This window comes from Tetrapisispora phaffii, chromosome 1, assembly GCF_000236905.1.
Source record: "Tetrapisispora phaffii CBS 4417 chromosome 1, complete genome".
Classification (NCBI taxonomy): Eukaryota; Fungi; Ascomycota; class Saccharomycetes; order Saccharomycetales; family Saccharomycetaceae; genus Tetrapisispora; species Tetrapisispora phaffii.
Genome location: NC_016520.1, coordinates 1,252,864 through 1,270,748, shown reverse-complemented (window position 1 = coordinate 1,270,748; position 17,885 = coordinate 1,252,864). Strand labels below are relative to the sequence as shown.

At 34.8% G+C, this 17,885-nt stretch overlaps 6 protein-coding genes across 6 annotated transcripts; 3 read left to right on the top strand and 3 right to left on the bottom strand.

Annotated features, from left to right (window-relative positions):
• Positions 1-55: 55 nt before the first annotated feature.
• GAS1 (1,3-beta-glucanosyltransferase GAS1) lies at positions 56-1,774 on the bottom strand (the record flags this gene model as incomplete). The annotated part of the gene is made up of 1 exon (XM_003684020.1): positions 56-1,774. The coding sequence occupies one exon, from the start codon at positions 1,772-1,774 to the stop codon at positions 56-58; it is 1,719 nt and encodes a 572-aa protein (XP_003684068.1).
• A 1,734-nt stretch (positions 1,775-3,508) lies between these two features.
• Positions 3,509-8,863, bottom strand: FKS3 (putative 1,3-beta-D-glucan synthase; the record flags this gene model as incomplete). The annotated part of the gene is made up of 1 exon (XM_003684019.1): positions 3,509-8,863. One exon carries the CDS (start codon positions 8,861-8,863, stop codon positions 3,509-3,511), a length of 5,355 nt encoding a protein of 1,784 aa, XP_003684067.1.
• A 2,150-nt stretch (positions 8,864-11,013) lies between these two features.
• On the top strand, positions 11,014-12,123 carry TPHA0A05580 (uncharacterized protein; the record flags this gene model as incomplete). The annotated part of the gene is made up of 1 exon (XM_003684018.1): positions 11,014-12,123. The coding sequence occupies one exon, from the start codon at positions 11,014-11,016 to the stop codon at positions 12,121-12,123; it is 1,110 nt and encodes a 369-aa protein (XP_003684066.1).
• Positions 12,124-12,486: 363 nt separating this feature from the next.
• CWC22 (U2-type spliceosomal complex subunit CWC22) lies at positions 12,487-14,184 on the bottom strand (the record flags this gene model as incomplete). Its single annotated transcript, XM_003684017.1, has 1 exon — positions 12,487-14,184. One exon carries the CDS (start codon positions 14,182-14,184, stop codon positions 12,487-12,489), a length of 1,698 nt encoding a protein of 565 aa, XP_003684065.1.
• A 420-nt stretch (positions 14,185-14,604) lies between these two features.
• CAB4 (putative pantetheine-phosphate adenylyltransferase) lies at positions 14,605-15,480 on the top strand (the record flags this gene model as incomplete). The annotated part of the gene is made up of 1 exon (XM_003684016.1): positions 14,605-15,480. The coding sequence occupies one exon, from the start codon at positions 14,605-14,607 to the stop codon at positions 15,478-15,480; it is 876 nt and encodes a 291-aa protein (XP_003684064.1).
• An 819-nt stretch (positions 15,481-16,299) lies between these two features.
• Positions 16,300-17,835, top strand: ADE4 (amidophosphoribosyltransferase; the record flags this gene model as incomplete). Its single annotated transcript, XM_003684015.1, has 1 exon — positions 16,300-17,835. The coding sequence occupies one exon, from the start codon at positions 16,300-16,302 to the stop codon at positions 17,833-17,835; it is 1,536 nt and encodes a 511-aa protein (XP_003684063.1).
• Between the last annotated feature and the right edge of the window lie 50 nt (positions 17,836-17,885).

Sequence of the window (17,885 nt, the reverse complement as noted above, 5' to 3'; positions counted from 1 at the left end):
CACATTACAATTTTTGAATAAAATTCTCCCTTAATTGAAAAAAAAATGTGACTAATTAAGCCATAACTAAACCGAAACCAGCAGCAACGGCAATGGTAGCGATTGAGGATAAGATAACATGAGCGAAGTTGATCTTGGAAGATGATGGGGCAGCAGATTTAGAAGATGTACTGCTGGCACTAGAACTGGAGGAGCTTTTAGATGATGACTTGCCGGATGATGACTTGCCGGATGATGACTTGCCGGATGATGACTTGCCTGATGAACTAGATTTGCCAGAAGATGAAGAACTAGTAGATGAACCAGAAGCCGAACCAGAGGAAGAGAAGGTAACGTCTCCACTGAAAATGTTAGCACCTGCAGTTCCGACAGCAGATAAAGCTGAAGAACAACCAGATTGAGTAGTAGCACTTCTTAAAGTAGCAGAACCACTGAAGTCGCAGTTCGATGACTTAGAACCGTTGTATTCGTAGTAATAGTTCAATACGAAATTAATTTGCTCTTTAGAGGAACAGAAAGAGTAAGCACCATATTCACCGGTGGTACCATTAGCGGTGATACCGCTACAGTCAATAACACCACAGATATAGGAAAATAATTTTTCGTAGTCATCTTCATCAACACTGTCATCAACAACACAAGCTGCAGCAGCATCCATACAAGAACATAAGTCTTGGTTTGGAGTTGGTGGTAATGAGGTGACAGCCTTCCAGTTGACGCCAGTAGCTGGACAAGACAAACTGGTAGAGCTTGGTGTGTAAGTAGAAGATTGAACACTTGATGGGCTAATGCTGTGAATTTCTTGAGAGTAGTAAGAGTAATCCTTCAAAGTACTAACGTCACTGTTACTGTCGATGGAGATTAAACCGTAGTTGTTAGTTTCTTGGAAGTATAAGTAAACAATACCACCGGACCAGACATCAGTCATATTAGGACCGTATAAAGCCTGAACTTCTGTGAATTGTCTTGGAGAAACTTCGTTACAACCATATTCAGAGAAGAAAACTGGAACAGTAATATTAGCGAAGTCTTTAGTTCTGTCAGCGTAACCAGATTTTTCGAAAGTAGATTGACCACACCATTCGTACATGTTAATACCATAGAAATCAGCCCTGACATCGTCATCACCACACACAAAGTAATCAGCAATGGATACTCTGGTTTTAGAATCATCGTTAGAAGAGTAACCAACTGGAATGGATCTGTAACCTTGGTCGGAAATATATTTTTTGGTATCTCTGATGGCGGCCTTAACGAAAGCAGAAGCATCGGTATTAGTGTTATCGTTGGTAACTTCGTTACCAGCAAAGAAACCTAAGACGTTGGTGTAGTTGGCAAAAACATCTACAGCAGACTTGTATCTTGCGAATAAGTCGACAGTCCAAGATGGGTCACTTCTGTCAATAGAATCAGCTGGAGCAGATAAATCAGCAATGACGTAAATACCAGCATCGTTCAAAGCTTGCATACATTGGGAGTGGTCTAGAGAAACGTTTACAGCGTAAACTCTGATGACGTTAGTGTCAATAGCTTGTAAGTATGGGATATCTCTAGAACAAGATTCGAAGTCAGCTAAAGGATCTTGGATAGTAGAACCACCAGTGACATTGGCGGTATCTTGTTGATAAGCAACACCTTTCATGTAAAATTGAGAACCATTGTTAGAGAAGAAAAATTTGTTGCCGACAATTTCAATAGCTGGTAAGTCGTCAGCAGCTGTGAAGGTAGCACACAGAGCAGCCAAAGCGACGGAAGTAAACTTTCTAAATAGCATTGTTCGAAAAGTTTGTTGTTTAGTCTTGATCTCTTATACCGAAAGAAGGAAACCAAAGTGAAAACAGCCAATACAAGAAGAACGATTTTCAAATTAAAATTGAGTCAAGTATTAAATAAAAAATGTCTTGAGTGCAAGTGACAATTTCTAAAATGATTGAAGGAAAAAAAGTATGTTTTGCATAAAACGTTTATATACAAATGAACATTTCATACTTTATACCAAACCTATCATATATTTTTCACCCAACAGACAGGAAATTTTTTTATTTATGGTTTAACGTTGAAATAGATGAATGAGAAGAGCTTACACTACCAAACGTTCCAACCATACACTGCCTTTAGTTACTTTTTGCTTTCCTGTCTCAGTACTATTATTAGATAAACAGTGTATATTTTATGTTAAATATGAAAAATGAACATAAAAGTTTCACTATATACAATATACCGAATATGGACATGGTAATATGCTGGAAGAAATCCCAGCAGAACAAAACGGAACCCAAGATCAGAATTCGTTTCTTTTCCCAACCTCGAGAGTAATCTCGTGAAAGGGTCCACATTTTTTCTTTTTCGGTTTCAAACCGAGAAGCGCGTAGTTTTCTCGAGGTGTCCCACGCGAAAACCGTGACCGACTGCGAAAATTACGAAACGGATTTCTTCAAATTTTCAAAATTTCAAAATTTCACCGACGTTATCGAGGCTTATTATTTATGGACTTCCTATTTTGGCAATTTCGAGACGTTTACGTTTTTTGATCCGCCAACAGATCGCATCTGTAACCCCATTCTGCGCGGTTATCTGAGGAATAAGGAGGATCGAAATAGTTGCAAGATACACTGTATATATTTTGTTATAGTTTAGATGAATTATGTTTCCTAATTAGGAAACATACAATCATTGTCTTTGTAATCATTACAGGCTTTCCTTGATATATTATAACTGAACATGAAGAAGACAGGTTATGTACTGTACTATCACCACGCCATCTATCGCATGCACATGATAAGATTTCTGTTTTGTATAGTAGGTTAATCTTCAATTGGGAGGCTTAAAAGAGCGGAAATTAGGTTGCTCCCACGAAGGGTGAAGTATAATTGATGTAATCTCGAAGGTCGGATACATACGTTATGATGGCGGGGTGGGAGGATAGATAGAGACGATGATCTGTGTCTATTTTGCTATTTTAAGTAAGAAACGTGCACCGTATACATCTGTTTGTGTAAATCGGTTCATGTTTTAGTGTATTTTAACTTGTTTACCTCACTGCTGAGTGTACATCATAGTTGTTTGGATCCGATACCTTGGCGGCCACACGTTGACCATTACACTTCCACTTTCATAAGCTGTCTCTACTATAATTAGCTATATCATGCAATCTTATATTGTATTTATTCCCTTACCAAGATAATAATACAGCTATGTTCCGGGGAAATAATGGTGCAGTGTCGTTTTCCAATGGTTGCCAAGCATGAAAAAAACTCTTCAAACTCAAATTTGCAAATGCACACTTCTTCAATTTAGACTGTCACCTTGTTTCAATGCCGTCAAGGTCAAGTCGGTCAACCCTTCTACTTTCATATTGTTATGATAATACTAAAAATCATATACAGAATTTTTTGGTATATATTTAACGTAAAAATCTATGTATTTCGTTTTATATAGAATTAATTAGTTAAACGGTAATAGTTAGATGGTTTTTCTATTAGAGGATGTTAAGCAATTTATCAAATTCTTATGGGACAGTTTTAAATGTTGGCATTGGTGGAGTTGTAGTGAGAATGGTTGAAGGTGCATTCTCGCCAGTATCATTATTGTTTTGGAAGTTCGGTTGTATCAATCCTCCGATTGGTAAAGAAGTGTTAGTAATAGCGCTAACTTGTTCAGGAATTATCTTTGTAATTAATATAGGCGCTAAAATTGCTAACAATAATATTCCAAATAATAGAAAATAGAGTAGGAAATATTTTCTAATTATGGCTTTTCTAATTTTGGTCTCTTTAGTATTTAAGAAAATTTTATTAGATATTAGGTAGCCTGGCGTCAGCCAAAATAATATCATTGAATGCCAGTAATCGATAAATGGTATAAATAAAATCGGAGTTTGTAAATATAGTAAAAGATGTCCTAGATAAAAATCTGCTGCAAAGTAAGTAGATTCCATTATCTTAACGACGAATTCCCTGGTGGGCTGAAGGAATATCCACCAGCCGATGCCTGTTCCGTACCATTTGCCGGTCCACCATGCTATACTTGATTTGTTATTCTTATACTCGCGAGAAAGAAGAAATATGGTAATCATCTTAAAAATAAATATTGTCAGGTTTAGGGAAGTCACTAATAATATCAAACTTCTACTAATATTAAATCCCTCTAAAAGACAGATTAGTTCGAAATTTATTAAATAAAAAACCACTGACATTCCATGGGCCGTCATCGCCATAACATTTCCCACTCTAGTACACACCAGCGACGCAATTGGAATCAAAAAAAATGAAATACCAAATAATAGTATCAATATAATTACATTTAAAACTATTGGAAAAAAAGTGACGATTAGTAGACGCACAATCGAATTTGTTGGTTTAACATCACTAACACCATTTTGAGAATTTATAAACATATATGCAGTGAGATTGATAGCCAAAACAAAGAGGGGAATTAATAATTCAAAGGCATAGATATCCCTTAGCTTCGATTTCTTGGTATCTGGTTGGTACCTTTCTGATTCATCCTGAATCATCTTCTTTTTGTAGCCGGTATATTTAATTCTAGATTGTTTAACAAAAGTTGCCCAGGATTCCTCTTTATAACGAATATTACCTGATGACAACCAATGGATATAATTTTTGTAATCAAGGAAAAATTCTGATATTGAAAATTGATGTGGGTTAAAAATGAATGGCGCAAAACACATCGATATTACGGTAATCCAAAACCATAGTAATGAAGGTTGCCACATTGTCAAACAACCGAATACAAGCATCATAAATACCTGAAATCCAGAATAAATCGATACGACAACAAACCGTGAATATAATGTAGAAAAGCTAATTCTTGATATTGCAAACGATCTACCGGTAGAAATATATTTTGCTCCCCCAAATGTGATATTAGTAGCTAACGCATTAGAATATACTTGACAAACAAATACTTCAAATAGAGGTGCTAAAGAAAACAGATGATGTAAAAATCTTGATACTGTCTTCCATACTCCTTTTTCTAATAATTCCAAAATTAATAAAGGTGCAAAAGCTATAAAAAAAACAATAAAAATAGAAAGAACAAAAATGGAAACCCAATTCAATGCAGGTTGTAAATTGTAACAACCTATTGGCTTTTCGAGATCAGTAATGGGTGCATCTTTATTGTAATTGCAAAGAATAATTTCATTATTAAGAGCACCTAAATTGATAAGCAGTAAAAAAAATAGTTGAACTGAAATCGAAATAAAAAGATTGTTCAAATGAAACCCAGGGTGTGCATAAAAAAATGACAAAAATCTATCAATTGGTAATTGTGTCCCCAAATAATAATATTCTCTCGATAACAATTGCTCACCCATACCCGCTCCAATTTTAGTTGTAAAATTTAAAATCGATCCAAATCCTAAATCCCTTCCCTTACCGCACTGATAATAATCACTATGTTTGATCCTACCTCCTCTGCATAGTGCATTCATTCCAGAATAAATATCTTCATTTAAATGTAAACCTTTTTGAGCCTTTGAAAGACCACCTCTTGTTGTCATATATATCGCATTGATGAAATCGGGATGACCGTAATGAAGTTTTCCTCCAATTTCGGCTAAAGTTCTAGCAAATAAAGTTCCAAAAGTTTGTTCTTTACCAGCTGCAATATCACCAAGTACACCGATATTCTCTGAAAATATATATTCTCTAGCTCCGACAATCGCGACAGGTGCTGAATCAGGTTCATGATCTATTCCGGGAATATATGGCATGGAAGATTCTAAATCTAATTCCTCAAATTCACTTAATATAGATCTAATTTTTAAACATTCTTCTAAATAATTGTCTTGGTTAGCATCAACTACTTCAATATACTCACCACGGTAGAAAATAATTGAATGGTTTTGGTTATCAGATTTACCGTCGCCTAATATTGGGTTACCAGATAATTTCACTCTAAAAATTGGTTTTCTTAAACCAGTTGTCAAGTCCATCTGAGAATATCCACTAGTTAAACAAGAGTAATATTCAATTTCATTGGTATTGCTGATTGGTATTTCTTCTAGATATGAGATATACATATTTGGAAAAGCCTTCAGAAGAATTTCTGTGCTTTCCTTTTCATATTCGGTAAATTTTGCATATCTTTGCATCGCAATCACCATTCTAAATTTACGAGTAGCCATTTGTTCTAACTCGAAATCCAGTGATTCTTGATTATTTGAATAGATTTGAAGCAGAGAAGGGTTTTCAACTTTATATAATAATTTTATTGCCTTATTAAAATTCATGAAACCAGATATGGTTCTATATAAAGTTTGAGTTCTCAGAGATGCCCAAATTCTTGTTCGTAGAGTATAAAATGCTTCAGATGAAGAAAATCCAAATAGCTCATAAGGTAGGTCACTTATCTTTTTTTCAATTAGTTTATCAAAATAAAATTCATAATTTTCATCATCAACTTCAAACTCTTTATCTGTATCGATTGTTTTATTCTTTTCGTTTGATTTTAACGCATCTTTTTCCATTTTTAATAATTTTGTATCCTTTATAAAACAGTCCCATTCTTCACTATAAAGGTGCTTTAAATATTCCAATGTTGATATTTTTGTCTTTGAGGATTCTTCCCTTATAATTTCTTGTAGAGACAATAATATAGTTTCTGAATAATGTGGCACCAGAACAGTGAAGGTCGGCATACATTCGACAGGGAGTGGCTCTGAAATGGGGGTTGATAAAGATTGTGCAAAAAATGAAATCCTTCTTTGTGCTTCTGAATCGCTAAAAAAAAATTCCATGGATTTAAACGTTGAATCATCTTGCGCCACAAAAAATGTAGGCGACTTTAAAACCCTTTTATCTAAAATGGCAGCATCAACTTGTTGATATAGTAATCTTTTGACATGCTCGATTGATATTAAGTGTTCTCTGTACATAGATATTATAATTGAATTCCATATCTGAGAAATTAATAATTTTGGTTTTTGTTTAGCATCAATTTCTGACGTCGCTAATAATTTTGAATATATTCTTTTAGGCAGACGCGAATATATATTTTTCCATGGCGTTAAAATCGAAGTTCCTAAGGAGAATGATAATATAATAGAAAAAACACAATTGCAAATGATGTACCATAAATATGTGTCCAAAAAAAATAAACCTAGATCTGTTAAAATCATTAAGAAAAGTGTAATTCTTGATTGATATTTGCATAGATACGTTCCCAATAACATATCACCATTACATCTTGATATGTCCATAATGTAGAGTACTCTAATGGGATCCCTTAATGATAAAGTTAAAAAAAAGTATGATTCAATAAATTTAAATAAAAAAACAAAAAACCATAACCCATAGGAAAACCATTTGCTTCTTCCAGACAACTTTACGAATGATCCTGTAAAGGTTTGCGATGAAGTATACCGTCTTTTTTTTTTACCGCTTTTTAAATATGAACCAAAAAGACCGCCAAGCGGACGAATGCTGAAGAAAGCGGTTGTAATGAAACTAATTATTAATTGAATAATAGATATAATAAATGCACTTTTTGAATAAACATCTAATTCGTAATTCCAGAAAATATATACCGAAGGTGCAACATTAACGATAAAACATACTAACAATCCAAAGAAACGTAAGCTCAGATGTTGAGCTCCTGGCCATTCTCTTGGGACAAATGTCCATTCACAGATAGTAGCAATCAATTGTATTATACAAGCAATTGCGCCACCAAGAGCGATGACCGACAATCGTGATTGTGGGGTTGGCTGATTATTCAATAATTGAACATAATTTTTTGTATAAAATAATGGTGAGTTAAATGACGTAAAATACCAAAACGTTGAAAAATGAATAATCCAAAAACGGTTAAAATTTGTAAAACAATGTAACCAACTTCTTGATTCTCTATAAGTTTTATAGAAAACTTTTTCCCATTCAACTTCTTTCAATAAATGATATCTTTTTTGTATTGGTTTATCAACTAATCTCTCTGAATTTTTTAATACAATTTTTTCTATACCTTCAGGGTACCAGAATAATTGATTAACATCATCGTAACCTATTATATCTTTATGATCTTGTTCTTTCCTTTTCCAAGTGCCATCTGAACTTTTTTTGTACAACTGTTTTTTCAGGAAAAGATAAATTGGTGTAATTATATTATCCAGAAAATAGTACTCATCCAATTCATCGTATTTTGTAATCTGCTGTTGGTCTTCTTCATTGGCTTGATCATAATCCAATGCACATTTAAAAATGAAACAAAGACATTCCGGAGCAAATCTTACTTGATTAGCTTCACCCCAACATAACAAATATAAAATTATTTGTCTCGCCATTTGATTAAAAGTTAAAGATTTCATTTTTAATTTCCATTTGTAATCTTCTGTTTTAAAATTTTTATTATTCTTTAATTGTTCTGTTGTGAGAGTGAAAAATTGATGGTTTTTAATAAAATCTTGTTCTTTTAATTTCCATTCTTTAAGTTGTGTCTTTATTGACACACCATTTTTTTTAGCGATTTTTTTATTTCTTTGTAATGAACTACCTTTTAATTTCATATTTTGAAAACCAATCTCTTCATCTAGATCCAATTGAGCTGCAAAATACCACTTTTTAAAATTGGAATTTTCACCGCCAATATATGAAACATGTAACGAGATCAGTGCATTATGGGGAGTAGTCCTGCTTGCTCTAGAGTCCAGTTGTGCCAATAAATGATGGAACATATTTTCTGCTGAAGATTTTTGGAAACCGAATTTCTTCTGCAGCTCATTAAATATCTCCTTAATTTCATTTTTTGTCACTGGAACTTCATCATTCTGACACCATGCTGGATACTCAATATCTGTAGTGGAAATGCCTGAACCAATTTGCAAATGTGATGGTTCGTACATAAATGAGAAGAATGTTTAATTATATATCGAATGTTGCTTACCTACTTTATATATCTGCGTCCTTTGAATTCCTGGGAGAGTGTAGTCAACGAACACACATTTTAGAATTCGAATATGTTGCTTTATATGTATGCATACAATTATTTTATTTCCTGGCGGCTACATTTATTTTATTTTTGTATGTTATTGTGACACAAAGACAATCGATAAGGTAGGCAATTGCAAAATCCTGAAATACGAAGGCCTGTCACTTCAATAGATCACCCGGAAACACATATCCGGTTCAAAACCGTATCTGATTTGGTTGGCGTGTATTGTGTCTCTACACAATTGCCCTCCCAAAATTCTCTCATGTAATGATAATTGACACAAAATTATCTCCGCCAGATGTTAAAGGGGGTCTCTGCACTGAAAAGTTGACACAAAAAAAATACCCTGTGGTTCTGCGTGAGTTTTGGATGCGAAAATATCATGTTTGACATAATACAGATTTCCTATTGCGTTAATGTACCATTAGGGATACTCAAAACACGAAAAAATTTGCAAAAGAAAAAAAGGAAAACAAAAAACAGCACGTGCTCTCGAATGGACTAGTCTTTTCAATCCTCGAGGTAATTGTTTGCTGCTCATCGTAGAATAACACACAGTCTTTCTCTTTTGCTGTCGTTTTGGGTCAGGGGGGCTCGCCCACCAAGGAAGGAATTCCAATGTTCTGACCAATAGATCCATAGCACAAACAGATAGTGTGTAAGTCTGTTTTGAGAAAGAACCGATTGTTTTCTTTGGGCTACGGGCTAGATGCTACTGTGACCACAAAGAAAAAATGGTGTGATTTGCATGTAGCGCCGAGAAGTCCTCTTGAAAACCCGCTAACTCACGTGATCTGCACCGTACTCATTATTCTTCCATGTATTGTGATGTGCTGCGTGACCACTGTATAACACCTGGGGTGTGTGTGTGTGAGGAATAGAATTCAACGCAGTGAGATCTCAACACAGTGAGCTCTTGTTTCCAGATTAGGAGATACCAGAACAGTCCTATGTTCTCTGTCAAAAAAAATCAGACTGCTACGAGAGCTGTTTAGGATGTGAACAAACGTTCCAATTCCCTTGAAGAAAACAGCGCACACGCAATTGAAAAAACACAATTGGCTCTTCTGCGCTTGCGTGTGCGTCCCCTGCAGGCATTGTCCACACGTTTCCACTCAATGCTAGAGAGATGCAACAACAATACACCCAGTGAGAAAAAACACACTGGCAGTGAGCAACGGCGACCAAGCGGACCCCGAAGCAGACAATACACAGGGCCATCCTCGGTTGCTGCGACAATTGCTCTCTCGTACACGGGTACTTTCTCTTTCTCTCAAGGGGTGTCTACCAAGAAAAAGAAATGTGAAAAACAGAACCACACACCCACGACGTGTCCTCATTCATCTGGTACCGTGACGGCAGCCAACACAACACACTATAGCGTGAGTGAGTGGAACGAAGTACAGCATGTTGCTGTTGCTGTCGCGAGATTTGTTATGTATTTATTCACATCAACAAACAAGACAACAACTTAACGATTTCGAAATTGTTCGAGACGAGATCGAAAACAAAGAACAGTGAGAACTCGTCGCACAAAGCTGTTGTTGTTTTCAAAATTCTTCTCATTTTTCACGTTTCATGTGTATTACCGTTTAGATACTTTTCGTTCTCACGTACACTTCACCATATTTTTATTTACAATTCTCTCTATTAGACATTTCATTAACAACACACTTACTGTTAAATGAAAAAAAACACAACACAAACATCATCATCATACACTGAAAATTTTCTTTAGATAATATATATATAAGAAATAATAAAGATGCTTATTTTTTGGTCTTGTAGTATCTATTTTTAAAAGTTACGCATGTATGTAGTTGTATATATATATACATATAATAGCTTTGTTGTTTTTTAGGTTTCTTTGTATATTATAGCTTCTTTATTTAAAAGAACCATAGAAAAAAAATTCAATCCTTTTTATCTTTATAAAACAAAAAAAAGAATTACTAACTAGTTATTCATTCATTTAAACAATAATTTTTTTTTTTAGCTTTATACAAGTCACTCACTTATTATAATTGGATTACTTTTTTTACGTGAAATAATTTTTTTACAATGCGTTTTTCCACTTTGTTAACTTCCGCTTCCTTGATTGGTGCAGCTATTGCTGCCCCAGCTGGTCATCAACACAACAAACGTGCTGTTGTTACCACTACCGTTGACAACAAGGTCACCCTAAGAGTTACTATCGGTCCAAATGGTGAAACCATGAACGCTGTCGCTACTGAAAACGCTGTTGTTGCCAACGCCGCTGTCGCTGCCACCACTTCTGCCGCCGCCGCCGCCGCTGCCACCACTTCCCAAGTTGTTGCTGCCGCCACCTCCACCTCTTCTACTGTTGCTGCTGCTGCTTCAACAAGCACTTCCTCTAGTTCTTCCGACTCTGACTTCAGTGCCGGTGCTAAAGGTATTACCTACTCTCCATACAATGCTGATGGTACCTGTAAGTCTGCTGCTGATGTCGCTTCTGATTTATCAGCTTTATCCGATTTCTCTGTCATCAGATTATACGGTGTCGACTGTAACCAAGTTGAAAATGTCTTAAAGGCCAAGGGTTCTAACCAGAAGTTATTCTTAGGTATTTACTACATGGACCAAATTGAGGCTGGTATCTCCACCATTGCTTCCGCTATTTCTTCTTACGGTTCTTGGGACGATGTCTACACCGTCTCTATCGGTAACGAATTAGTTAACAGTGGTAGTTACACCGTCGACCAAGTCGCTTCTTTTGTCGCTACTGGTAGATCTGCTTTAACCGCTGCTGGTTACACCGGTCCAGTTGTTTCCGTTGACACCTTCATTGCTGTCATCAACAACCCAGGTTTATGTTCATTATCTGACTACATGGCCGTTAATGCCCATGCTTACTTCGACTACAACACTGCCGCCGCTGACGCTGGTTCTTGGGTTTTATCTCAAATTCAAAGAGTCTGGACTGCTTGTGACGGTGCCAAGGACGTATTAATCACTGAAACCGGTTGGCCATCTCAAGGTGAGACTTACGGTCTAGCTGTCCCATCTAAGGCAAACCAACAAACTGCAATCTCCTCCATCAAGTCCTCTTGTGGTGCTGACGCCATTTTATACAACGCCTACAACGACTACTGGAAGGCCGATGGTGCTTACGGTGTTGAAAAATACTGGGGTGTTTTCTCCAATGAATAGATTCATTGATTTGTTATCTATTTAACTTTCAGTTCTCTTTTTTCTCATGTTTCAAGGGTTGTAATTCTTAATAGTTTGATATATTATCATTCTACTAGTTCCTCTTGTATTATAAAATTGTCAAGTACAATTATTCCTCCTATTTAGAAAGGTTTAGAAATTTAATTTGTTTTACGATACCCTTTTAGCTAACTTAAATACCTATTTACCTAATATTTCGTTGAAAATCGAAATATTATAATAAAAAATATTTGAACTCAAATACTAGTATTATAAAGATATAGTATAATACAAGTTGCTGTCTAACCGAACAGGACTCAATTATACACTTCTTGTTTATGCATTTGCTAATTAATATTTAAATTACCTGGTACGCCTTGGTGGAGTCTTAGATCTGTCAGGCTTGCTTACACCTGAACCTCTGTCATATCTAGAAACTCGTGATTTATTAGTTTCGGTATCTCTAGGAGTTTGTTTCGAATCAGTGGTGATGTTTTGCTTACGCTGTTTAATTGCTGCCTCGATTCTTTTCTTTCTAATCTCTTGATATACCTTCTCTTTCTCTTCATCTTCTTTTTCTTTTTCCTCTCTCTTCTTCTCATTGATAAGTTCAATATACTTTCTCATATTCTCCGTCAAAACACCAAGACCAATCGCAGTGAAGTAGTTAATAGAGTACCTACTCTTTTCTGGATCGTCAACGGGGAAAATATTCACTTGGTAGGGTTGAATGTATTCTTCATTCAATCTTGATTTTAACTCATCTATACCAAGATCTGACACAAGTTTCTGAAAAATATATTTCACTAATATTCTACCAGCAGGCGTGGTTTCGTCCTCATTCATGTGAATGATAGAAAATGCTTCAAATCCAATGTAATCAGATGCAAATATATGTCCCCATAATTTCCCAACAATACGTAGTTGATTAGGTTCAAAATCATCTGCTTTTTCATAGTGTGATTCCCATATTTTTAGAAAGGCTGATTTCCAAATTTTATGACTGTTCAGCAGCCTCTCAACTAGAATTCCATAAAATTTTGAATATGTAGTCTCCTGAATACTAGTTTTAAATATTACATCTACTACGTCTTGCTTTTCAACATCTGGAATTCTTTGTTTTAAAATTTTATGAGCTGCCTCATCACCAGACAACGAACTTTTTAACAGTAAGTAAATTTTCTTCTTAAATTCTACATCATCAGTTCCTGTTCGATCTTCTATTTTAACTTCTTTGGTACCAATCGAATCACTCGGTTCATATTTTTTAAGAATTGTTTGTTTAATTTCATCATATTTCTTATTATTATCATCAAAATCTTTTTGATATATAAACTTTGTCAACTCCTTAGAAGGTTCAATATTATTAACATCAATCATAAAAGTATGCATATTGGAATCATGCGGTGGGATATCTATAAGGCGAAATATGTTGGGTCTGTATTGTCTTGCTCGGAGCTCAAATAATGATTCTATCGCATTAAGAGAATATCTAGAAATGTTAGAGCTCTTAATATTCTGTTGTAAAATTTCTCTCAACTTTTCGAATACCATATTGTGAACAGTTTTGCAAACAGTAGATAATTTTTCTCCTGTCAGTTCCATCACTCTAATGATGATATCTATTGAACCATTTTCAATATCATCCATTAGTAGATGAAGAATTTGTAATATGGCAATTTCATGTAAGACATCGTAATTGAACAACTGAGAAATTAACGATATCATAGAATAGGTGTATCTGTTATCATATGTGTTATAACCTTTTATAAACCATGCAACGCTTTCCTTAATCAACGATTCACCTATTTCTGGAAATTCTGAATTCACCAACGCAATTAATGCAGAATATTCAACAGCTTTATCTTCAACTATTTGTCTGTTTAATATAACGGAGACAATCAAATAACGGGAAAGTGGTAGATTCACACTTAAAAGTTGCAAAAAAATATCTACTATTGTAGTTGAGCTGATATTGTCTAGGACATCCTCGACATGAGCCTGCATCATTTGCCAATTCTCTTTCTGTAACTGCTCATCGTTGACTGTACTTTCTTCCATGTCTGTTAAATTTTTGGTTTCGAGATTATTGATAACTTATCTTAATCTATTGTAATAAGTTCTGATATAGTCTGCAAACTCTTTAATAAATACTAAAGGTTATAAAATAAATTTCTGAATTGTGAACTACATTCGTTTTTTCATTCCATTCTGTCTCTAGAATTTTTAATATTCATTTCCCTTATGCTCATCGCTATATTATTTCAAAATTTGTAATTTATATTTAGCGATCCCCAGGATAAGAGAAACTACCACCTATTGAAAGTTTTTGAGTATAAGAGTAATCATTTTAGCATTTCTTTATTCTGTGAAATAGTTTATTAATTACCGAATTGAATAGAATCTGAAGAGTGATTGCTTCCTAGTAGAGGATAAATACATTATTATTACATTTACGAAAAAATATTATTAATCAGCATCATGGTGAAGGTAGGAATCGTGTTGGAACAAATAGATAGGTTGGATTTTGGCTTGCTAGATAATTACTTGAATTTATGTCTGCAGGAGCTGATGTGCGATATTAATAATGGTGAATTAGATATTATTCTAATGAAAAGATTCACGTCATACACTTATTTGGACAATATCTTAGGTACTTTATACACAAGAAGCAGAGATGTTCTGATGATGCTGAATTTGCCATTGGTACCAATAAATATCTTATTATACCAACAATCGATGCCAATAATTGGAACCTTGCATTGGGATGTATTGTACGTATGCAGTGAAGATGTTAAGGAGAAAATGGCGAGTGATAAATATATATCGTATGAAGAACCTGTAACGTCTACGATCCAAGAAAAGATCGTTGGAGAAAATGATAAAACAGAAAACCAATATTCAGTCAGTGCCCTTGGGGGAACGTTTGATCATTTACACGATGGGCATAAGATTTTACTAACCGTCGCTAGTTTTTTAACAGAGCATAGACTGATTGTTGGAATCACAGATAAAGAGTTATTAGCCAACAAGTCGTTTGCAGAATACTTGGAACCCTTTGAGACAAGATCTCATAATGTGACAAAGTTTTTGGAATTAATGAACCCTGCATTAAGCATTGAAGTGACACCGTTGAAAGACGTCTGTGGTCCTACTGGCAGGGTGCCAGAACTAGAGGCCTTAATAGTCAGTCGTGAAACTATCAAAGGTGGTGAGATTGTCAACAAAGAAAGAGTAACCAAAGGTCTAGCCCCATTAGAGATATGCATAGTGAACGTATTAGGAGGCCAAGAAGGTGACAATTGGTCGGAAAAGTTAAGTAGTACAACCATGCGGAAATACATAGCTTCAAAGTAAATGAAAGCAATTTTACAGCATCAGAATATATACATTTAATAATAAACCATAAAAAAATCTAATTAGAAAATAATATACATACATCTTTATAGAAATGCACAGAAAACCAAACCAACATAAAAACATAGAACGTAAGGCGAACTCAACTGTGGGACGTAATCATCCTTAATAAACAAATACCCAACTCCAACGCATCCAAAACTGAACTATTCCCATCTTCATTTCAATTTTGTACACCTTAGCATCCAATGGATCATCGATATTGCAAACTTTGACTCTTTCTTTAAAGGCTCTTATCCCATCACAACTTGGTTGCAATTTTCAAAATTACCGCAGCGATTTTATAGCAGAACGAAACAAGTTCACAAGTCATCAAATCGAAATATCAAATATCTCGATGACTACTCTTTCAATATATTTCAATTTTAACTATTAATTAATTGATTAAAGTTGTTTTAAAATTACCTTATAGTTTAATTAAGTAAGTTCGATTAGCTTGTTTCCATTTAGTTGAAGCATTGATATATAAAGACGTTGATTTTATTGTTTTTTCGTAACAACTGGCTAATTGTCATTACTCTTTATTGTGTATTCAATTTTGAGTTTTTCTATAGGGTTAATATGCCAAGGCATGTAACATTCAATATATATATAAGGCATTCTTAACTTTATGTAATTCTACAATTAATTAATTATAATATATATATATATATATATATATATAGGCAGTTAAATAAGCTAACGGTCATTCATTAGTAGTTGATTGAGCTTGACTGTATTGGAAAGATAGTGAAAAATATTCAATAAGTCAAATTTGTAATGTGTGGTATTTTGGGTATTACTCTAGCAGATCAGAATAGCTATGTTGCTCCTGAATTAATGGATGGTTGTATCTTTTTACAACATAGAGGTCAAGATGCAGCTGGTCTTACCACTTGTGGTCCTCGTGGTAGATTTTATCAATGTAAAGGTAACGGTTTGGCAAGAGATGTCTTCACTCCGAACAGAGTAGTTGGTTTGGTGGGATCTATGGGGATTGGTCATTTACGCTACCCAACAGCTGGCTCTTCTGCGAATTCAGAAGCTCAACCTTTTTATGTCAATAGTCCGTACGGTATTAGTTTAGCTCACAATGGCAACCTAGTCAACACGGTTTCTTTAAAGCGTTATTTAGATGAGGATGTCCATAGGCATATAAATACAGATAGTGATTCTGAATTGTTATTGAATGTGTTTGCATCTGAATTAGAAAAACATAATAAATATAGAGTTAACAATGATGATGTTTTCCATGCGTTAGAAGGTGTGTACAGATTATGTCGTGGTGGTTATGCGTGTGTTGGTATGTTAGCTGGGTTTGCTATGTTTGGCTTTAGGGATCCTAATGGAATTAGGCCATTGTCTTATGGGGAAAGAAAAAATGAAGATGGTACAACGGATTATATGATTGCTTCTGAAAGTGTTGTCATGAAAGCACACAGTTTTACAACTTTTAGAGATTTACAGCCGGGAGAAGCAGTCATTATTCCAAAAGATTGCTCCAATGCAAAACCTGAATTTAGACAAGTTGTCCCAATAAATTCTTATAGACCAGATTTGTTTGAATATGTATATTTCGCAAGACCAGACAGTGTATTGGATGGAATATCTGTTTATCACACTAGATTGCAAATGGGTATCAAGCTTGCTCAAAATATTAAGGAACAACTAAAAGATGAAAGGATAGATGTTGTGATGCCAGTACCAGATACAGCAAGAACATGTGCTTTAGAGTGTGCTAATCAACTGAACATTCCATATAGAGAAGGCTTCGTGAAAAATAGGTATGTTGGCAGAACATTCATCATGCCAAACCAAAAGGAACGTACTTCTTCGGTGAGAAACAAACTAAATCCAATGGAATCTGAATTTAAGGGCAAAAATGTCTTAATAGTGGATGATTCAATTGTCAGGGGAACAACTTCCAGAGAAATTGTTAACATGGCAAGAGAAGCTGGTGCTGTTAAAGTTTTTTTTGCTTCAGCCGCTCCTGCAATTCGTTTCAATCACATATATGGTATAGATTTGACTGATAACAAAAATTTAATAGCTTACAACAAAAGTATTGACGAAGTTGCTGAGGCTATCAAGTGTGATAAAGTTATATATCAATCTTTAGAAGATCTGATAGATTGTTGCAAGACTGATAAGATCACAAAATTTGAAGATGTGTTTTTACTAGGCAATTATGTCACAGGTGTTGAAGATGGATACATACATGAATTGGAAAGAGTTCGTGAACAAAATAAACGCAATTCAATAGAGGATGCAAAATCCGCCGTTGACATTGGTTTGTACAATTGCGCCGATTATTAATCATGCACATATATACATTCCTCATTGTAAGTAGAGTTAGGTAGTTTAAA